The sequence below is a fragment of the Homalodisca vitripennis genome, chromosome X (genome assembly GCF_021130785.1).
Source record: "Homalodisca vitripennis isolate AUS2020 chromosome X, UT_GWSS_2.1, whole genome shotgun sequence".
Classification (NCBI taxonomy): Eukaryota; Metazoa; Arthropoda; class Insecta; order Hemiptera; family Cicadellidae; genus Homalodisca; species Homalodisca vitripennis.
In genome coordinates this window covers 69,947,799-69,972,479 of record NC_060215.1, presented here as the reverse complement: position 1 = coordinate 69,972,479, position 24,681 = coordinate 69,947,799, and the positions used below count along the sequence as shown (strand labels likewise).

General features: G+C 28.2%; 1 protein-coding gene across 2 annotated transcripts in view; it reads left to right on the top strand.

The window, feature by feature from the left end:
• The window catches only part of LOC124369158 (plexin-B), a 106,599-nt gene extending 82,133 nt beyond the window's left edge, over window positions 1–24,466 (top strand). For both annotated transcript variants that reach the window (XM_046826947.1, XM_046826946.1), the window contains 5 exons: window positions 1,522–1,707; window positions 3,644–3,998; window positions 8,666–8,878; window positions 10,827–10,977; window positions 15,027–24,466. In XM_046826947.1, coding sequence (XP_046682903.1) covers window positions 1,522–1,707; window positions 3,644–3,998; window positions 8,666–8,878; window positions 10,827–10,977; window positions 15,027–15,134 — 1,013 coding nt within the window. In that variant the 3' untranslated portion in view covers window positions 15,135–24,466. The remainder of the gene's footprint in view (window positions 1–1,521; window positions 1,708–3,643; window positions 3,999–8,665; window positions 8,879–10,826; window positions 10,978–15,026) is intronic.
• Window positions 24,467–24,681: the final 215 nt, after the last annotated feature.

The following is a 24,681-nucleotide window of genomic DNA, read 5'->3' as shown; positions in this document are numbered from 1 at the left end:
TTTTTTTCCAGGTTTTGTGTCATTTAAAAAAAATATTTTACAAAATATTTATTATTGAACTAATCTGTCTGAAAATTTTGTTGTATGTTTGCAATAACATGACAAATAAAATAAAATTATTTCCCACAGGTTAATTGTTCCTTGTTTTATTTCTAAAAAATGTTAAATGTAACTTTTTCTTTTTTTTAGTTTGCACATATGCGTTATTTTACATGTATAAAAGTACATAAAAATTGTTTAGCCCTTATTGAATTTTTTATTTGTAAAGTACCTTATTCCAAATATTTTAATGTATTTTTTAGGCCATTAGCTAGTATATTAGGGATGGTATGATTTTTCAAATGAAATCGTACAAAATCACTGAAAAGGCCTTGGGGTTTTTAGACAGTTACTTGCAAAACTAGACTTGGTAAAAATGTGCACAAACTATATTTTTAGGTCCGGGGCTCAAAGGGTTAAAGAAACGTTGAATCAAGTAGAGTTATCAAAATTTTTGGGTTTAATTCTTGATCAAAACTTAACTTCGGATTTGCATGTTGATCAAGTTGTTAACAAAAAAATTACCCCCGGTTTAATTGGAATTTACAGAATTTCAAAACATTTGCTCAATTGATACTTTAAGACTCCTTTATTTTGCTTATGTAGACTCTGCAATTTGTTTGGCTTATGCATTCACGGAGCTACATCAAAATTTTATTTAAATAGGATACTAATACTACAAAAAAAGGTGCATTCGTATTATATTGAACCTTGATTGAAATGATAGTAAAAAAATAAATTTTCTAGTTTGGGAATCATGACAGTTCATAGTCATTACATGTACCAAGCTAATCTCTACACTAATCAATTAATGAAATTTAACAAACTACCTTTATTAGAAAGCAATCACTGTTATAATACTATATAAACGGGCAACAAAGTAACTGAATCCCATAAATTGGAACTTTTTAAAAATAAAACAACTTACATTGGTGCAAAATATTTAAACAATCTTCCTACATATATAAAAAATTAAGTGTTTAAAAAATTCTAATATTATCTAAAAGATTACTTTATTAAGAAAACTGTACATAATTTTGAAGAGTTTGAAGCAAAGCTTTGCTTTGTTCATGAGATTTTAAGTACCTATATTTTGAGATTATGGGATTTTAAGAATTGTAAAGTAGGGTTCTATTGAATTTATTTTTGCTGCATTATTTGGGGTAAGAACAAAGTAGTTAACACACAGTTGTAGTATAATCTTTAGTCAGAATATATAATTGTTATTTTATTGTAAATGCTTGACACCATTCATGTACTTTTTATGTAATAACATGAATAAAGATATTTTAATTCAATTGATTGTTTTAGTATGATATACATTATCTCATTTGCAAACTTACTGGAAAACTAAATCCTCTCCATATAATACAACATAAAATAATATTTTAAGTTATGAATATAATATTTACTGATTGTTAATCATATTTTTATTTAAAACTTTAGGTAAGTATATGTATTAATTGAGAACTGTTTTTATAGAATGGCGACACGGACGAGGGGGCCACCTTACATTGCAGGATGAAGACCTTACTACTAAGTCTGTGTGTGGATGGCGAAAACTCAATACTTTAGCCCACTATGGTGTCAAAGAGTCAGCTGTTATGTCACTTATACCTCGCCAGAATGATGGTTTTAATGCCAACTGTAAACAGCCATGCCACAATTGTGAGTATTACAATTTGAATTAATAGTGCTGAAAGCCAGGGATTGTTACTAGTTGATAGGGAAATCAGCAGGCTTAGCTTGAAAACTATCTTGAATAACATAAGGCTAAAACTTTAATAACATAAAAGTACTTATTTTTTTATACAACTAGACATTTTTTATTGCTCTGCAATCTTTATAAATAACTAACTACAATGAAAACTAAAATGCTTTCTACTGGTTGAGAAAGATTGCAGTGTAATTAAAAATTTCTAGTAATGTGAAAAATGTGTACTTTTGAGTTTTTTTAATCAGTGGACCTTAGAAGATAGTTTTCACAGTAAGCCTGGCGATTTTCCTATCAACAAGTATTATAGTTTGTTTGATTATTACAAAAAGTGGGGTTCGTCACAATATTCTTGGATGGTTTTTAAATTAAGCCAATGGCCTATTACTGACTTGATCAACCTCCATGGAGAATACAGTTAACACAATTATTATGTAATGGCCTCAAGCGCATTGTGTTTGTCAGTACATAACCTGGATCTGAAATGACCCGGATCACATTAACAACACTCCACTTGTCTGTAATATCTGGATTCTACTGAAGTAACTTATACAATTTTTGTATTTATTATAATGTGTAATTGAAGTAAACGGCTGCACTGACAAACGTAAAACTGACTTCATCACCTACAATCAGGAATTTATTGTCACCATAGTATTATACAATGTAGTAGATAAAATCTCCAATGAACAGGTGACTCGTCAATATAATTTAAAACATCCTTATTGTAGAAATAAAACAGTTTATAACATAATTAAACACTAAATTCTAGCAGTACAGGTGAATCATTATAATTGTATTCATATTAAAATTGAATAAAGCAAGATATAGCTATTCTTATCCTAAAATAAAATAATTTATAAAACATAAAAAACAATTAGTGCTACAATGAAACTCTGATAAAAAAGTAAGTCAAAATTGAGCAAAGACTGTACTTGGAACTCTCGGTTTTGGAAAATCCGTTTTAGGCAATAGATGATTTTTTTGTAAGTGACTTTAGTTTATGATTTTTTCACTCTATAATATTATAATATATTATATTATGAAAAAATGATTCAACAATATTTTTATACTTTTAATTGAGCAATTTACTTTTTTGCATATTTTAAAATTCTTTAATTGTCATATCTAATTATGTTAGTATTTTTATTTATTATGACTAGGCAACAAACGTGTAGTCAAACTTCTTCAGTGCTTGACAGATTTTACCATTAACTTTTAAATAACCCTTATTCATTAGATGAGTTTTTTTAGTTCTAATAATCTTATGTATTTAATGCATTTTAATAGTGAAGCTGTCAAACTGTTTTCTGATTGTGCGTTTTTATTGTTTGTTAATTGTTGAATTTTGTATTCTATTTATATATTGTATATTTGTTAATTTATAGTCTATATTTATTTATTAATATGTTGACCAGTTGATGTTTAATACAGGTATGTTGTAGCTGAAGAGTACTTTATACATAGTGTATTGGTACAATATCTGTTTTTTTTAATAAAAACCAATTTATTTAAGTTTCTGGGCTCTTCAATTCATAATAATTTATCTTTACTTATAACATTTTAAACTTTAATATTTAGGTTGTAGATTATTAAGTTTTATTACTCTATTAGTATATTAACCTAATTAGTCACCACAGACTATATTTTGACTTGCCATGTTTCTGTGCAAACTGCTGTACTTGGACTTTGACAATGACTGTAGTATATTAATATAACAATAAAGATATTATTATTATTTATTATCCATTTTATTTTTCTCATTAATTTACACAGTCTTCTGTTTTCATAATTTACAACAACAGTAGTAAATGCATATATTGTATCTCAACAAAATATAAAATCTAAATCTTCAACAATTAAAATAAAATCGTATCTCTGTTGTTTCAGGCACTGGTACATATTTAGGAAACTCATTGTCTCCAATAATTGCTAGTAATGGAGATGTTGAGTCAGGCTCAAATCTGCACACATACCACTTGGTAAAGCCTCCTGATGATCATGGCTATCCGAGCAGCAAGAGTTCTGAGCGCACTCATAAGGCCATTCCAGAAATATTCCTTACCCGTTTGCTCTCTACTAAAGGTACTATACAGAAGTTTGTTGATGACTTCTTCACAACGATCCTGACAGCCAACGAAGCATTGCCGCCAGCTGTCAAGTGGTTGTTTGACCTGTTTGATGAGGCAGCCCGTAGACACAACATTGTCGACCCAGAGGTTGTTCATGCCTGGAAATCTAACAGGTGAGGACTGGCTCGATCGCTTCAACGATTGAAACTGTTTAATAACTCTAGTATAATTTATATACAAATACAACCAACCTGAGTGATCTGGTTGTGACTAAATTCATTTCTGACAGTTAGACACAACCAGACATTGATATATTTTCTGAGTGATCAAAGATATCGTAACATCATCTGATGGTCACTCATGGTGAGGTTTAGATCAACAAATTAAAGGGCTTCACCAATGTTGCAGAAAAAAAATGTTGAGTGCAAAAAAAGTTTAATAAACAAATGAAATTAAATTGTTAGCTTTTCTTTAAAGTTTGTTTTTGACAATGGAAGAAGTGTGAAAGAAACAGGATTTTCCAGACATTTGCCATCTCTTCCTCAGGTGGACTAACCTAACACACTAGGTTAAAATAGACTAATAATACTAGAGCGCCGTGTGACATGTATAAGTCAAGAATCACAACAACAATGTTGTGTGTTTACTCCATGCACTATCTCTAAAACATGCACTTAAAAACAAAACACTGATTATTAAAACCGAATTTAGAATATCACACACAATAGGTATGCACTAAACAACCAACCACCTGGTTCTTTAATATACCAACCATATTATTTTATAACTTATATTAGTAGATAAGAAAATAAGGTTCCTGAGATACTTTCAAAATTCAAATTTAAATACTCACTAAAATACCATAAACAAATTTATAAAATCGTATAGTAAATGTTCCTATGGCTTTTTAGGAGCAATCAGAAAGTGAATAAAAATCTATATAAAATGTACCTATATAAGTAAAAGTGAATCTTAACAACCAAATATAAGTTTTGGAACCATTCGAAAATCTATTTAAAATTTATTCTTAAAAATAAAAAAAAATCTTCCTTTTTTTTCCTAAGATCAAAGAATAAAAATATCACTAAATAGTAATAAAATGTAATGTAACTTTAAGCCAGTTTTCAAAAACTCAATGAAAAATTGCTCATTCAAATGCATCAAAGTTGTTCCAAAAAGCTTACAAATCTTAAAAGATTTATCTAAATTTTATGAAAACCCGTTCTTAAATAAAAATATATTTTATTGAATAGTCAAGTTTGTCTTAATAAGTGGAGAATTAAAAAAATATATTTCCTTACTGCAAACAAGGTATTTTAAAGAAAAATTATAATTAACATTACTACCCTTAGTAACATTTTTTTCATTAAGGATAATTAAATTCATTGAATTTAATTATCTTCAAAATTGGGTAGAAGACCAAATTCATAATTTATTATGAAAAAGTAAATTTATAAAAACTTAAATAAATAAATCTTTTACAGGAAATAAGATTAATCTAAAGAATAAGAAATAAGTTTTTTAAACTATCTAAAGAAATGTTATCATTCTTTTGTATTTATTATGGATTTTGAGAGTATTTTAGTGAAAATTCCAACTTGTAAAAATGCTCCTGTAAAACCAAAAACCCATAAAATTCAAACGCCTATTCCTTATGGTTATATAATTAACATCTAGTTTAAATGTAACATTAAAATATACAAACCTATATGTTATAGAGCAAAAACTGAAGAAGGTTTACCAAATTTTCCAACAATATTTTTTGGAAAAACTCAAAAAATTGTAAAAATTTATAGTAAAAAAATATAATTATAAAAACAACATAAAAAACATATTAATGTAACTGAAGAAGAGGAAAATTTGTATACAAAATTCAAACATTTGGAACATTTGCAAAACTGAAGGATTCGATAATGAAAAAATATTAAAAGTGAGAGATTATTGTCATTTAACTGGTACATTAAGAGGAGTGGCTCACTTATCTTGTAATTTAAACAAATTCCCTCAAAATATTCTTGTTTTCTGTCATAATATGTCATACTATGACACTCATTTGTATATAAAAGAATTAACAAAACAATATGGAAATATTGATCTAATTGCAAGCAATGATGAGAAATACAAGTATTGTGTAAATTCTGGTTAAGGATATTAGTGATAAGGGGATAAACCGAGAAAATATATAAAGTATTCATTCATTGATACATTCAGACTTATAGCTTCATTTGTAGAAAAGTTGGCCAAATTTTTTATACGTGTTGATCTTAAACATGCTAATAATTTTATTTAAATTGTAAAATTTTGAATGAAATATTAGAAAGACAACCAAATGATGAAGAATAAATCTTTAAAATTATTTCAGGTGAAGGAATATATCCTTATAAATTCTCATTAGTATTGAAAAACTTAACAAATTAAAAATTTCAGATGTTTATTCAATTTTAGCAGATGGAAACATATCTTAAAAATAATATCAACATTATTTGAGTGTATGGAACAAATTAAAAGTTAAATATGTAGGAAATATTCCATATGTTCTCTTGTTTGCAGGTATATTTGAAAATTTAAGATCAATTTGCTTAAATTATTATAAATTGTATCCAGCACATTATTTAACTGTGAAATTATTTTAGAAGAATTTGTGAGTTCAGATCGAAAATATGTTCATACAAATATAAAAATTCAAATCCAGTTAGATGTTAATAAATTATGAAAAGTGTGTAAATAAAATATGGATAATTTTAAGAGATATTTATCTGAAAATCAAAAATAATTTTGAGAAATGACATGCATTATAAGCTCTAATCAATAATTATATTAATATTGAGCATTTTGTTCAAAAGATGATTAAATCGATGATCAAGTTTAGTGAACAAATTATCTATATAAATGGAAACTCAAAAGTAATGTGCAATGTCTAAAGAATTGAAAGATTTTGAAGAATTTACTAAAGATAAAAGTAGAAAAGAATCATTTATCATAGAATCATTATTTCAGATCATTTATATAGTTATTGTAAAAATTGTTCAAATAAATACCAAAGAGAATTTATTTTATGATATGAATGATGTGTAAAGAAATTAAAGATATTTCAGAATTTTATAATTGGTATTACAGTTCATCATTACATAAAAGTGGGTTCCGGAAAGTGACTGCTGGTGTGCCACAAGGCTTGATACTTGGTCCCCTCCTTTTTTTTTAATCTATTGCAATGATCTGCCTTATGTTTCAATAACATAAAAATGGTGCTAAACGCTGATGACACATCGGTAGTTGCCTCAGATAAAAACTAAAATCAATTGGTTGAAACATTGGTGGAGAACTTGAGTTTAATGAAGAAATGGTTTTCAGCAAATGGGTTAAAGCTTAATACAGAAAAAACTCAATTTCTCCATTTCCATATTAACTACCGAAATTCTCATCTTTTTTCCCAACAGATTTTAACTTAGTTCCAGCAACACTATTTCTAGGAATCAAAATAGACTCATGTCTAACTTGGTATCACCACATTAATGAGCTACTGACAAAACTTAGTAAAGCGTTTTTTTGCCCTTCTCACTCTTTCACGTGTTGTTGACAAACACACTCTCAAACAGGTTTACTTTGCCCATGCTCATTCTCATCTATCGTATAGAACAATCTTCTGGAGAAATTCCCCTGCCTCTGAAAAAGCGTTTTTTATCGAAAAGAAAATGGTAAGACTGATCAACTCAGCTCCTTTTCGTGACTCTCTACCTTCTCTTTTCATTCTTCAGAGTCTTCTTTACGTCAAAGCAACCCAAGAAAAGTTTTTTAATAACAATCACAACCACTCTCATTTCACAAGAAACTCTCAATTACTCCAGTATCCTATTCACAATACAAGCTTTCTGGAAAGGTCACTGTTTTATACATGTATAAAAATTTACAATCATATGCCACTATCAATAAGGAAAGAAAAATCGCTTCCAAGATTCAAAGTACTTTCAAAAGACTATCTACTTTCTCACTGTTTCTACAGTGTAACTGAGTACTTGGTTTCTCAGTCAGGACTTTGAGGCATCCAACTTGCTATAAGAAAGAACAAAATTGTACAATTTGTTGTGAATTGTTGTATTTGAAATTTAGTTTAATTAGTTTAGTATAGAATTTGTAATAATTGACGAGTCTTTGCCAAATCATTGTGCCTGTAAGGCGTCTGTGACAATTATGTAAATAAATCTATTGTATATTGTACCAGTTTCTTTCTTATTGGATTAGATTACTTTGATCTGGACACTGTTTTTCACACACCATTACTGTCTTTTTTAAAAATTTAAATATTAATTTTTTTACACATACATTAGACATACTTCTTGGTCTTTAAACTGTTATCGTCTTGTATTTTAATGTCACATGTTTGTATTTAAGTACTAAATTGTTTATATTATTACTATAACCACTTTTATTTGAGTTTTGCAGGTCTGGTGATATTTTCTTTGAAAACAAAAGGCCTCAAAGACATAAAATTAAATTATTATTGGAGTTTTTTATTTTTTATTAAAGAATCTATTGTGTTATACTTTTGTCTTTTATTTTAAAACTAATAATTATACTTAACTTAATATAGCAAAACTAAAGCTGTTTTGTGTAATAAAACAGTAAATTACAGATGGCTCATTGTTACAGTAGTACAGTGGTAGTTTCATTTATTTATTTGTTTAAATATTTCAGTAAGATGATTGCATGAATCTGAACATTGTATCTATCGTTAGAGGACCAAAATTATAAACTTTTCATTGGTACACACAAACTTATAGATTGGTCCAGAAAATGTTCATACCTATCGTTCCCTTCCTAATTTTGATTTTTTTTGTTGCAGTCTTCCTTTGAGATTCTGGGTTAACTTTATAAAAAATCCAGATTTCATGTTCGATATAAACAAAACAACACCAGTGGACTCGTGCCTGTCTGTAATCGCGCAGACATTTATGGACGCTTGTTCTACAACAGACCATCGGCTTGGCAAAGATTCACCTTCGAACAAGTTACTCTTTGCCAAGGATATTCCACATTACCGAGAAATAGTCTCCAGGTTTGTATAATGCCTTTAAATTTCATTTTATCTTGTTCTTATTTCTGTCAGATAATTCCATTCAAAACAGTTTTATTCACTTAGCATATACACATATATACAAGAATAGTGTCAGGATTTAATTCATGTTCTTACTAGATTAAAAAACAAACAAAGAAACAAGAATTCATGACAGAAAATACAAGATATATCACAGGAAATAGAAAAAGTTTAAAATACAATTATTACAGTTGTTAAAAGGTTACAATTAAAACAGCTTTTGGCATAACACTATTATTTCTAGAGTACTCTACCTCCAGAATCATCACAGGAATTCATTAAAGGAATATATAGCCTTGTTGATGAGAAACTTTTTAAAATTTATTTTGAATTTATTGAATGTAGCCTCTGACTTAATTTCAATTGGAAGATTGTTGTAAAATTTTGATCCAATATTCTTTGATTTCTTTTTAAAAATTTCTAAGGTATGGAGGCTTTTTGTGACATTATTACGATTTCGTGTAAAATTGTTGTGATTATCTCCTACCAATTCCAGTTCCTGAAGTTTGCTTTCAATTGACAAAATAGTTTGAAAAACATACATCCCATAAACCATTATAATATTTTCTTCTTTAAAGTATTCCTTAACGAATGTTCTATTGTGAAGATTAAAAACTATTCTAATGACTTTGTTCTGCATTTTCAGAATAGAATTTAGATTATTTACAGCAATAGCACCGTAAAGTGAGATTCCAAAAGATATTATTGAGTGAATATATGAAATAACCTTTACTATTTCTTTTTCGCACATGTTTCTCAGTCTAATTAATTCATATAAACCTGATGAAATTTTAGAAAGGAATTTTTCTACATGAATGTTCCAATTAAGAGTTTTGTCTATTTATAATTCCAAAAATTTAATAATATCCTTATTTTCAATTATTTTGTTACAAATTGTGATTATAGGGTGAAATTTGTTTGTAGGTTGCCGAGTTCTAAAATGAATTACATTAATTTTGTCTGTATTTAGGAGTAGGTTATTAGAATTTAAAAAGTAATTTAATAAATTTAGTTATAAATTTGCTTACGTTTCTAATCCGTTATAGTTGAGTCTGTAATTTTCAAATTAGTCTCATCAGCATGTAGACAAATTTTGGTTGATAAAATAAAGGTTAGCATCAGTCTTGATACTAAGCATTAGCAGCTTGGTGTATATTAGTCTGCTACTTAAAATAATGTTGTTAAACGTGTTATATGTCAACACTTCCCTAACAATAAAATACAATACTAACACCTTGACTTTCAAAAGGCATAGTATCTAATATGCCAAGTGTTATAATCTGCTACTTTAATATCTGGTAGTAAATATTTTAAATAAATATCAAAAAATACACCTATCCTAATATCTAGTTACTACAATTGAATTATAACTACTTGTGTGTTTGAATGATTTAATAGCGTTTCTTTAGTGTATGATACACAATGGATGTGATGGTTTATTCCATGTGTATGAAGTGCTCTCTAATTTTGCTCTAATAGTTTTTAAAAGCTAAAAAATGGTTTCTGTTCGGTTAAGATTGTCCATACTATGAAAACATGTGATGCTAGCTAGACTTTCTCATCTTAACACATTAGGATGATCCAGAAAGTGCATTGCACACAACTAATTTTATTTCATCTTGCCATAATAATGAAGTTTACAACAGGAACTTAAATCTAAAGTCTGTTGTTGTAATTACATGATGTTGAGGAAATGCAAAGCAAAGAATGTAGTATCTGTTTTATTTTAGATAGCTGTTGTAATAATTAATAGCTGCTTTCTAGTTACAATACTTAGTTCCTGTTCTATAAATTTCACTGTGCAAATATTATCTCAAGTTATCAAAAATTACTTTTTTGTGTTTTTATGACATGTATGTTTATGTTTATGTATATTAAATATAATAATGTAAACAATTATCTGTTTTAGGTTCTATATGGATGTGGCTCTACTGCCTCAAATAACAGACCAAGAGCTTAGCACGGCCATGCAACATCTGTCTGTCTCCCAGTCAGGCCATTTTCATACCATCTCTGCCCTCAAGGAACTGTATATATATGTTACTAAGTATAGCGAACAAGTAAGTAAATTAATCATTTATAATCAACCTTATACATTCTATATTACAATAATTTATAATTATATTTGAAGCCCGTTAAATCATCCCTGCATTTAAAGTTTGCCACTAGTAAATTTTTCCATCTATAAACTTCATAACTTTTTTCCTCACTAATCACTGTTTGCTGACACTGATGAATACAGTAGATGCAAGGCAGCAGACATACCATTGTTATCACCAAGCAAGGGGTTACTAAAAATCCGCCCATTACCGGAGAGAGAAAGGCCTGTCAATGAGCTACTTTCCGTTGAGTTGCTGTCAGTCATGGGATGGTGCAGGTTCATATAGAGTTTTGGTATAAATTTTGCATCATATGTCAAGCTTGCTAGAAGTGTTTGAACAGAAATTGATTTAAGAAAATCTGTAGATAGATAAACCAATGTAACAAAATATGGTCATTTTGTAACTAATTGTACTTTACTTTTGACTTAAACTTAAACTTGAAGTTTGTTTTTTCTATCCATTTGTTTGACCTGCTTAGTTTATTTGTTGACAAAAGCTACTTAACAATAAACAACAGATGAGAACTTAGTTTGCAATGTATTTTTTATAGTTTTACATAAATATCCCCTTTATAAGAATATTTATGTAGGTTTTGTACCATATTTCTTATTATGGGTAGGATTAGTTCATAATGGCTAGATATTTTTATGATCAATCAGTTGTTCACACATGTTTGTGCAGTGATGCACAAATATAGACATGGAATATATATGAACTTGAAATTGGATAATATTTATAAAACCATGATTTTTTTAATTCACTACAAGTTTTCATATATATTTTATCAAAATACGAGGCATGTTTTTTAAATAAATACTGATTTGAAATTCCACCACTCTAATGGTGCAGTAGGTATCCTGTACTAACGCACACTCTATCAACATTTGTTGGCAGCCACATACGTCATTACGGCAAAAATTGATCATGTTTACATCTTTCGGTGTATATTTAAACTCTCCCTGTCTATTGAGAATGGCACTGATTGTGAAATACAAGCTGTTAACTTGTTTTCATGAATACTAAACATGTGAAAGTAGTTCAAATTCACCATCAGATTTGTGAAGTGTACAGAGAAACATTATTAATGACAGAATTATATGCAAATAAATAAGAGCTTTAAAAAATTGCTGAAAGAATGGTCATGATGTGAAACAGAGCGGACAACCCTTGTCTGTGGTTAAGTTGGTGCAAAAAGTGTATGAAAGAGTGAAAAACTTTAATTATAGTATATTCGTTAACAGAGGAGTGTTTCTTCATTTCAAGAAGTGTTCTCCATGACATTTTTATTGAAAGTTTAGTCTATAGAAAAAATAGATAGTTTTGTTGCATTTTTACATGTGGTAAAACAAACTCAAAGACTTCATCATAACATCCACCTTGGAACAGTTTGATCATCCTCCATACAGTCACGAGGCTGTGCCCAGTGACAGCTGGGTTTTTGCAATTGAATAAACGCCTTGGAAAGTCATTCCCATGATGACGACAGTAGGAGTAAAATGATCGCATTCACTGTTGAATTGGTCGGTAAAGTTCTATGATGACGTTATAGAAAAAGGTTGTTGTCCGATATCTTTAAGGCCATAATATTTGTGGCAGTTATATACTACAAAAAAGTAGCAAAATGTACAATATTATAAAAAATCTATTTTGTAAAGATTGTGCGAGAAGGATTATTTATAGCAAATATTCTAAGATATCAACTCATTTATGTTATGGTATGATATAATTTTGTACATCAGTTATACTTAAGAAGTAATTCATAACAAAAATCTTGTGTAAAGGATATTTTTAGAATTTTGTGTTGTTAAAACATTTAAAAATATTTTACTTATAATTTTTAGTTGTAGTACAATAAATTTTGTTTTGACTTTTCACTAACATTTGATTCAAGGAGAAACATAAATTGTAAAAGGTCTATTTGTGTTACATAATTTTAACTATCCTGTTTTAAATTTGATTTTTTATTTTATTTAAATTTGGATTTAAAGCCTAATTTGTTCATATAATTAACATTTCACTGGGTGGAGTAAGACTACACAAATATTACTGATAATCAAATTTTATTATTTGAAGAATCTAAGAATCTTTAGGTCTTATTGTGACAAATATTGATAATTTACTGTTCAATTACAAATTTAAAAAATATAAAAGTGTTTAATTTTATTATTATCTTAAAATTTAAACATTTATAGAAACAAATATGTCAAATATATTATTTTTGTTGAGACAGTTCAAAATTGAGTAATCCCAAAATTTTAATCTAATTTACAATACTCTACATATCTTTAATGCTGAGTTCTGGTGAGGTAGAACTCAACGAGTAGAGGACATCAGCTCCTTAGATGGCAGCCTCCTCCCAAAGTCCCAATGATAATATCTCAGAGCGGCATCGGTAAAATCTTTGGTTGCTTGTCAGGGTCCATCAAAGCATTGTTTCATTAGTTTTTAATCATAATGAAAGTATGGTACATTTAAAATAAGAAGTGAGACTTTCAATAACTGACAAGGAAAAACTAATAACTGGAAGACAAATAATGATTGACCTGAAATGGACAACTGACAACAAACAACCAAACAATTGCAAAACGATAATGTAAATTGCACTCGCTCTACTACGTGGATGGTGACATCATCTGTCTTTCAATCTAAACTGTAATTTGTGCTTCAAATCCTGTAAAGTCATTTAAATTTGTGGACTTCCCCTCCCATTCCACCATTGCAAGATCTTACTTCTGTAACTTACATGAGTGGTTGAACCTTTCACATTCTTTATCATTCTATTATTGCAAATCTATGTAAAAGAGAAACTTCAATAAAATTTAAAAAACTTTACACTAAAAGGTTTATGTAAATTTTAACCCTCCGACTGATAATAAGAAACTCCCTGAATGATACACTTGTTTTTTTCTTTGCACAACATCTTTTTCAGACACATATATATATATATATATATATATATATGCTAAATGCTAAGTAATAAGTGTTGTATATCTATTTTTTCTAGAAACCAGAGAAAAATATAAAATAATAAAAACATGCACTTACATTATAAAATATAAAATACAATGTGAAATGAAGCGGACAACCCTTGTCTGTGGTCAATTAGAGTATTGTTTATTTATTCTTATTTGTACATAAATTGAAAAATGTGTATTGTAAATTTTTTGTTTTTGTTCGCTCCATGTTGCTTTCACATGACTTGAAATGGTAATATACTGTAAATGTACAAAATATACACAGTTTTGTAGTGGACAAAATTATTATAAAATATATACACTTATTTACAACACAAAAAAGTTTTTTTTTAATACAAATTTAAAGTATGTACTACTTTATTTGGCTGTACGCGTACCCATATTGGTGTTTGATCAATTCTTTGGGCAACAAGAATATCAGATAATGATGAATTGTTGTCACTGTCACAATTTGTTCACAAACTAACTCACATTCCACCGCTTTATAATCATCCAGACTACAAATATGAAAAAGAAATATCATCAAGCATTTCATTTGCCAATATGTCACTTTCATCATCAGAACTAAGATTTTCATCATCCAATAGTTTACGTATATCATTCATCGCGCATATCAGCGCGTCACCAGCTGCACAGTCCGTTAGCTGTTTGCTATATGGCATTTGGATCGATATCAGCTTACAACTAGTAATATAAACTATATATATTTGATATTGATATTTATGAGTAGAGGATTTGACTGGTGCAAGGTATGTCTTAACTACATAACTTAAACGGTTTTCGCGTAGTAGTAACGGAAAGTTGTCAGAAGGTTAATAATATCAGAAGATAAATTTAGGAAGATATTTATCACATAATTATATTTTAGTGTAAATTGGTGCTCATCAAATTATTATTCCTCAATCATGATTTTATTGTTACATTAATTCTTACAGAAAATTATTAAACTTATTTTAATTACAAAACAATATCCACAATGTCAATAGCACAATATTTGCTTGATGTAATATGTAAATAAACGTTTTGTTGCAGATTTTGGAATGCTTGGATAATGACCCATACTGTAAAAAATTGCACCTTGCTCACAAGCTAGAAAATGTTGCGTGTACACTGGAGGGAGAGGAGACATCAACTTGCTGACAATTGTCGTCACCTGATCTATTGCTGACGCCAGCTGACTTGGACTAGACTGTGATATTCCTTGTGATGCGGGTCAGGTGACATTTTCTTGCGCCACAGTCAAATCATCTTAATATTTCTGTACATTTTTATTTTTACTTTAGAATGTTTAAATTGCTCCAGTTTAGATGAATAGAGCTGTGTTGTTAGTCAGAGCATTTTCTTGCTGAGTGAAATGTTTGTTATCTGCAATGTCTTATCATCTTTACACGGTTTCTAACCACATTGTGTTCTGACGATTGGTTGTGTCTTTTTTCTTGACTCTATGGTATTAACAGTATAGACAGTACAAAGGTAATAATAGGAGACTTAAATGATGTGAAAATATTATTTTTGGTATTTGTTTGAAAATATTTTTAAAAAAGCAAAATTTAAATAAGAAGCAATAAAAAGTGTTATACTCTTTGCTGTTAGGTTTACTTTTTCGGTCATGATGGTTATATTTGTAAATTTAAATTCCTTGCAGAGATGTGGAGGAGAGGTGGTTTGTCAAGTTGAGCTTAGCTGAAATATTCTATACGAATGGATCACCATCAATCTTTCCAAATTTCTTTCATGAATTGATTGAGATTGTATTACGCAAAACCAGTTATAAAATTGTATAATAAGTCATGAGGACAGAACGGTAATGTAATAAATACAGGTTATTAATGTACATCTAATGTATAAGAGATAATTTTTCTAAAAATCCTTGTTTAATCATTACTTTAACATTGTCAAATTAATTTAACTAAAAGTATCATATCTCAACGTTTTTGCTTTCGATTTTATTAAAAGAAAAATACTAATTAACTCTTAACAACCTTGTATGGTGTATTTTTATGCAATAAAAGGAAAAACTTTTTACATTTGCGAAGGAAACAAATTTTTTCTAGATAATTCCCATAGCTCAGTGCTACAAGAAATTAATAATACTGATTTCTTTTATTACCGAACAATGCCAAATGTCCTGAAAAATCCTTAACAGCCAAAACAATTTAAATACGTATTTAATAAGCTCAGATCATTTAGATACCACCCTGGGATCAGGGATAGATAGCGCATTCAATATTAAGGCTAAAGAAGAGTCTTCTGCTCCTAGAACTGATTCGTGGGCATGCACATGATCTGTGACTAGTAGGCAGTACCTTGTGTATGTAAGATATTATTTTACCTACATTTAGTTTGTATGGAAAAATCTATGGTCCATGTCCTATTCTCATTGAAAAAAGCTCCTAGAAACATATAACAAGATAGATCCACCTTATTGTAACGCCACAATGTTTTATAAAATTTATATTCAGATATATGTCTTTTCTTGTGACACAAACATTAATGCAAAATTGAATTACATGTTTTGTTGATATGCAAGTGATGGATCCATATCAGATTTTGACTTTATTTTGCAATTTATTATTCATTGCCTCACCATCCTAAATTTTTCTTCGCTTGCAATTACTGTATGAAGTCATGTTCAGACTCAACTCGATTTTTAAACTATTGATGTTTTACTGGTCATACGATTGCAAGTGCACTTGGCTCACCTGGAATACCTGCACATCTCTAATGCTTTGATAATTTATTTTTATGAAATTATCTTAAGCTATTTTTATTGTCTTTTTCTTAATTTTACAATGCTGATTTCTCTGTAGCTTGCAAGTAAGTTAAGAAATAATTAATCAAATTTTTTTAAAGTGTATGTTTTAAAAGTTATATTTGTGTGTTATGTTTAAAATAGTGGAAATTCAATAATAGTTATTGTAGGTTATACAGTTTATGTAAGGGAGGCAGACTTCAAAAAATTAATTAAAATCATATTTTTACTTATTATTTTTTAATACAGTGTTATTAATCAAAAGTTGGTGGTAGCAGAAATGATTCTTCATACAAAAATCGGAAAATTTAGTACTCATACGCCTTATTATTATATATTTAAAATATCATTTACAAAAATTTAACTAAATATTTTTCTTCATTGATTTTGTTTTGTTTTAGTGTAGTGGTCTCAATTCAGATATATTCTAGCTTATTTTCTTAATATTTAAAAATTGTGTTCTTTTTAGCTGTGCTTTTTAAGCTAATCATTCAAGGCTTAAAGAAAAAATTCTGTATGAATGTTACAAAAATGCAACAAAAGATTTTCAAAATTATTAAGTATTTAAAAAAAAAATCAGGGTCAAATTTTACCTGATCTGTTTGTATCTTTTAATTGCTTCAGAATGATTCCAGCTCATGGGAGTTCAAATATAGTTTACTTTTGTTGTACCCAAACTATTTAGTAATTTATCATAGTCAGTTTTGATAAGTCATAAATCTTTGTCTATCCAAAAACTGTTTGTAAATGTGTTAAAAATATGTCATTATTAGTGAGTAATTCGTTTATATTATATTTTAGTTCGTGATTGTAATAAATTTATGGCAGAAACATAAGAAGCTGCATTATTCTATGCATGCCAAAAGCCACATTATTACTAATCAGTGTGTATTCAGTGAGGTGAATGATAACAAGTAAAAAATTTTACTTGTGATGAAATGAATAGTAAAAGAAAAATCAATTTAATTGTTTGTTAATCAAAACACCTCAAAAATTAGGTGATTAAAAAGTAAATACTTGTGGATTTACAAGTTAACTGTAAACTTGCATGAGCCTTTTACTTCATGTGTGTAGCAGGCCAGTAATTACAAATTCAGCTTCAATCTTATTAGAGATGGCAGCCTTTGTGCATTTTCCTACTCCTAGGAAATATGAAGACCGTGTTAGAGTGCCTGTCAGCAAGTAAAAGCAGCATTTGAAATTCGAGACTGAATATATTGATTTTGTGTTGTTATTAAAACGCTGCATAGACAGAGTAAAATGCGAGTTTTCGTATAAGCTTCTCTTGAGACCTGCAGCAATCCTCGAGTATTTACTCATCAAGACAAGGTATAAAAGCTTGGAAGGAATTTACTATTTTACTCAAACTAGAATTGCGAACCTTTTACTTTACTGGCTAGTACATTCTTTGAACATTTACTTAGTTTTTAACCATATGACTGAATGTCAGAATTTGTGTTCACTGAAGTACCTAATAAATATTATCTGTTAGTGATGAACAAAGAAAAACAATAGTTACAAATTTTGTTTATGCATAAAAATATATTGTTTAGGCTATATTACATTCAGATTCAATCAATTATTTAAGCTATACGCCAAATTGCAATTGCATGTAAGTTGAAATCAGCCCAAAAGAGACATTCTTAAGTGTGAAATAGTACAATAAAATATAGTTCTATGGTACCATAGCTTTATAATAATATTTGATTCAACAAAAAGTAGTTTTAGATGCTATGGCTAGTTTCTTTGTCCTAGATAATGACTATAAACATGTTAAATAAAAACTAAATTGTATTATTAAGCATCAATTAACACAAAAGAATAACACTACCAAAGTGGATTTTTTTATTCTTGTCCACAAAGAATGATATTGTATGTTGGAAATTTTGTTTTTTTATACACTTTACTAGTCATATGTATAGCTTTAATATTATTTGTTGAAGAGAATTTTTGATTGTTGCTATCACAATGAATGATAAAAATGTACATTATTTAACATGCAACAACTGTAGGAAAGTCTGCCCCCTTATAATTACAGTATTATTAGCACCAGATAACTTTTTTTTAATTCATTAAATATTTTTTTATTACTTTCCTAAATATGTACATGGAGAAAAAAATGGATCTAATGGCAAGATGAATAAGTGGTAGGTAAAAAATCCTCTACATGTTCTCTCATCTGAGTATAACTCATGTTTTGGATAACTTATTTATAGTTGACACTGGTGTTAAATAATATAACTGTTCTGTTTAAATGTACTGTATACTTGAGTAAAGGTGTCTTGACAGCTTTTTAGTGAATATCTATCTGGTGGTTACATTAATCTCTAACTCACTCTTGATGTCACATGTCTTAATGTCACAAAAAAAAGTTGAAAATGAAGCTGACTTCGTAACGATTTTAAAGCTCATTTACCAAGATTGGAAATTTAATCGGAAAACTGTTATGAAAATATTATGAAGTGCCTTAAGGAATGTTCACGAATGGATCTGATTATTTTATTAAGGTTAATGGGATACAGATTGAAGAATGTTATATACCAGATGGAGCCAAAGACATGTGACATAAAATGTGATTTGCATTAACTCTGACCGTTCCTTCGTTTGTTCTGCTCAAGGAAAAAATCTTTATGTTAAATTTCAATCAAATGAAGCACCGTTTCCTGATATGAGTGCCTCATTCTAAACTTAATTTCTTTTACACTTGCCAAACATTTGTATCTATAGCAAAATAATCATACTTTATATCTGTATAATTTACAATTAATTAGTCATAATTAGCTTTGTGTTCCATGTGTACAGAACGTTTAGTTTATTTTTAATACTATTTAGGTTCAGGTTTTGATGAACATTCTGCAGCTCATGCTAATAAAATTTTATATGGCTGGTTTTAAAGGTCTAATTTTATAGATCTTCATTTACTTTTAAGGAGAGAAATCCATTTTTTGCAAATGTTTTATTGTATTGTAATAAGTAGTGCTTTAAAGTTAAACTTTAATGTTGTTATTGTGATTTTATATGAATTAACTGCTTAGTTTCCCCATGTAACCCTAATGTGTGTTCCTTATAATTAAAGTCATTGCACTTTAACATTATTTATATATTTTTTTGTACTTCGCTATAATCTCATTCTGAATAATTTGTTATTTATTACATTATAACACTACTCCAACAAAAGCCTTACAAGTAATAAAAAACGTTATACATTGTTCTGTTTTTTTTTTTTTTTTTTTTTTTTACGTCATTATTAGAGAGTCTGGATCCATAAAAAATCTGTATAGCTGAAATTAGTTTACACATTAATCAAAACATTGCTTTTCCAACTACACAAAATTAACAGGTTACTCTTGTAATGACCATTTATTATGTTATATTCTTGGAATCTAAACAATGTTGCAACCTAATCTACCTGAATTTAAATAAATATTGAATTCATTATATTTAAATGTGAAGCATTCACCATTTGGCTACATTAATAAGGGTACTTAAAAAGTGTGGTGCTTAAAAAAAAAAATTGGAATAAATTTCATTTTCTTGACTTTTAATCATGACATTACTACTTAAATGGTTATAAAGAAATTTCCCTTCGTCAATATTTCAGAACTAGTCAAAATATCACAATAAAACCAGCATGTGTGAAACATTCAGTCAACCATAGAAATTATTGAAATAAATCATATGGGTATTAGTGAATTGATTATTCCATAATGTTCAGTTCAAAAATTTCATTCAAAAATTTTTTTATTAATTGTAAGTTCCAGTTTGATTTTTTAGTGCTAGTAATTAACAATCTTTTAAACATTAAATCAATTTGTTTATGTCTATTACAAACAAGTCTTTTAATACTTAAGTTAAGCTACAACTTTCAGCAGTTGCAAAATAAATAAACTTTTGCTCACTACATGCATAAAAGTTTTCAAATGGAAACATTTCTATACAACTTTGTTTACAATAATACACTTTTTGCATTTCAAAAAAAAATTAATCGTTGTGATAGGGACAGAGCATATAACTTGTTTGCATAAAGAAGGATATAAGGGATGGTTTGATCCAACTTGGTAAGGGATAAGTAGTAGTTCAATAAAATATAAATTCTTCAGTGACGTTTGTAAAACTGTAAACACTACTGAGTTCTCGAGCTCAGTATTTATTTAGGTAAAATTACAGTCAAAATTCAATAATTCATAGATTTTGAAATGTACTACATATTAATTTTTATGGGAAATTAAAGTCCCAAAGAATTGGATCTGCATTGTCTCAGTATCATTTATAATTAATCTACGCAAATTGGAACTAGCCAGTCTTTATCTACAAGCAACTTTCTGAATATACAGCTGTGACATCAGTAAACATTTCTTAAACCTTCAAGTATATACTTCATCATTAATGTAAAGTAAAACAGTTATAGCAGTTACTCATGGAAACAATAAGACTATTCTAGTGTTTGTACAGTATACTGAATATTATTCAAATATAAAATATGAAATAATATTTTATTTTAGGGTGTAGAGTTAGAAAAAAACCATTAAATTTATATCCATATTTTTAAACCTATTGTTTATAAACAATATACAAATACTTGTACTAATTACGTTATTGAATCAGTAATGGCTATTCAATCACAAACTGTTATTAATTCAAAGAAAATCATGGTGTTTACAAAAACAATTTTTAGTAAAAATAATAGAAATTAAAAGTAGTTTCATTTCAGATTATTACTCTTGGTCTTAAACTTATTAATTGAGTAACTTTACCGTCCATAAATTTAAGTGTTTATAAATTTTCCCATACATCATTTCCTATATTTATTGAGGTTAAGTGTAAGAAACAACCAAGTCACTTGGCCTGGTAAAATAAAGAGTTTATATTTGGGTTATCTCAGGTTGTCTCATTTAGATTATCTTCCCATTAACCGCTTCATCATACTGTAACAGTACCATCTTGATTTGCATCATTATCATCCTTTCCTCTTTTCACTGTGCTGTATCTTTCATTAGTGTCATGCCATATCCGATCTTACCATATCATTTTGTTATATCCAATGAGAATCAGTACTGAAGAATTAGCATTTGATAATCTATTTTCGATTCTGATGTTTTTCTAAGAATTAATCTTGAGGATCAGTTCACCTTAAAATTATGTTTTCCATTTAATTTGAGATGTTACAAAAAGTTGTGTATGAAAATCTCATCCAAACAAAATATTATTCATAAAATGACCCTACACAATTACTAGGGGAAAAAATTATCTTGTCCATTTGTTCAGAATCCGATCATAATTAAAAAGAACTTAGTTTAGTAAAGAATTAGTTGTGGTTATTTAAATGTAGTGTTGAATAATCATGGTATGACTGATACTGTTATTAATATATTTAAAAATTTTACCATAAAAAAGTGTTGGGTGGGGTTGAGTGGTAGAGAGGGCTAAATAGCCCCAACTCCACCTCTTAAATAAAGGCATATTTCATTTCATATCTGGAATGTGAGGATGTGGTTATATGCAAGATACGCTGTGGGATAGCATACAAGGTTTTAAGGCTTACATTTTAACAAATCAAATAATTTTTTTTTACATTTGTTCGTTTTGGGGATTTAAATTTTTTATATTTCATATTTTTACACCACATCTGACAGAAGATGTGGTAAAAAGGATTCATTACAACAACACACACATCAATTTAATGTTTTATTTTGATACTAGTCAATTGGAAGAATGGTTGCTCTTTTACCAACCAATTGGAAAATACTTCAAATAGTTGCACTTTTACACTATTAATAAAACTGCACTATGTATTTTCAAGATTCAAGACTTTATTAATCATTAAACATACAGTAATGTAATATTTTTTATCAAGACCAATATAAAACAATTTTCACTTTTCATGATAAGTGAGGCTACATTCTGTGATTTAACCTCCATGTTTAGGTAAAAATTAAAATAAATATAGAATTATATTATAAGTAAAGTATGAATATAAATATTAATAAATGTTATAACATTTATGATAGCAAGAAACATTACTCAAAATATTGAAAAGATTCATTGCTAGACAGAGTTAACATTTACAGTAACAAAATTAAAAACAATGAATGTAGATAAAAATTGAAATAAACCTAGAATAATAATATAACTAATATACAAACACAAATATTGATAAATGTTATAAAATTTATAATTCCAAAAATGTAACTTCTTGAATATGCATACAAACATACCTTTTATTGATAAAACCCAGTAAGAAACTGATCTTCAACATTTTTTTATTTTAACACTTTAAATCTATTCTAAGTTTAAATGTAATTGATTGGTTTAAAAAATTGTATTACGGATAGCAAATGTCTTTAATCATACTCCCCACTTAAAAACTAAAGATTGTCCAATCCATTTCATCATATCACAACAGTGTTGTGTAGCTGGTCATCAGACTATTTTATTTACTGATTGCACAAAGATTTCTGTAGTTATGTAAGTTTTAAACCATACTTTTTACATAATTCTTTATGGTCATTCTCTTCTTAACATTTCATACTGTAACCGACTATTTTATTATAGCTCCCACTGAACGTTTTATAGTTTACTATTAATAAATGTGTGCATTAAAAATTGCTCAGCATATGTTTAAATAAGTGGTGCTTACGAATATATTGGATTTCTCTCTCTAGTATAGTTGTATATTTTCAAAACATTTGGGAGTATGTGGTTTTAGATTTAATTTGAGCTTTTAATAGAAAATGTTTATACAAATCGTACTTTAGAAAGACACTTATTGTTCCTCGATATCTAAAAGATTAACTGAGTTCATAGATTGGTTTTGTACTCCATTAATACCATTATTTTGTGCTTGAATAATACATTGGTGCCAAAAATGTTTTAAGGGTTGAAGTACATGTTTAAGTACTTAAATGTGTAGGTTATCGCCTAATTCCAGCCAGAGCCCTCTAAGTATGTATATACATTACTTTAAAATGAATCTTAAGTTCCTTTTATATTGCGTCATTAATAAATACTCATTTATTTTCAAGGTATATTTTTACCTCCTAGGTAGGTACTTAATTTTCTATTTTGTGATAATGCATCAACAATATTATATTTATGAAAATATAACGATCGATTTTGGATCTCTCAGTTGAATATCATTGATATATTGATATGTATGTTTTTGCAAAGACTCAAATCTTTTACTAGCTTTATATTATTATGTTTAGATTGTAAATGTATTAGTTAATTTGCAGCTTTTGTTGAATTTGTTATTTATATACATTATATTTTAATTCATGTAGAAGTTGCATTTTTATTGTATTTTATTTATGTATTAAAAGTGTATTAGTCATTTGTAACGATATTAAGTTTTGCAGCCAGAGTAGAGTAAGGAGAGATAGCCTGTGTAGTGTACATAGTCTTAACTCTATTAACACTGTAGGGATTATGTTAAGTACACCAACAATACTCTTTGTGTTACTATAACTGTGCAATACTCTTTTATCTATCATTTAATAAATCTACTTATATTTTCGTCATAGTGTTAAGATTTGTTTACTTCTTCTCGATTCTCGGTGTAAATTTATTTTTGTGATTTTTCTTTAGGGTTATTTATTGTTTTTATGTACTTTTATTTTTATACAATGTATATCAAGGCCTTGTTTGTAGTAATTAAATGTTATGATTCTAAACCTAAATTTAATGTACATTACTAGGAAATAAAAATTCTCTAAGATATGGACCATTCATTTTATATTTACAACTCATTTTCTAAGCTCTATTGTAATATCCATGTTAGATCAGTGCAACTATATTAAAAACAGCCGTGTTTAGCTTTTCACTACCAAGCCATACTAAAACTGATAATCACATGTTAGTTATTAATTGTAACTTTTATTAGAATCATATTTGAAAAATCCATTTCATAGATAGGCCATAATGGCAGACAGTCATAAT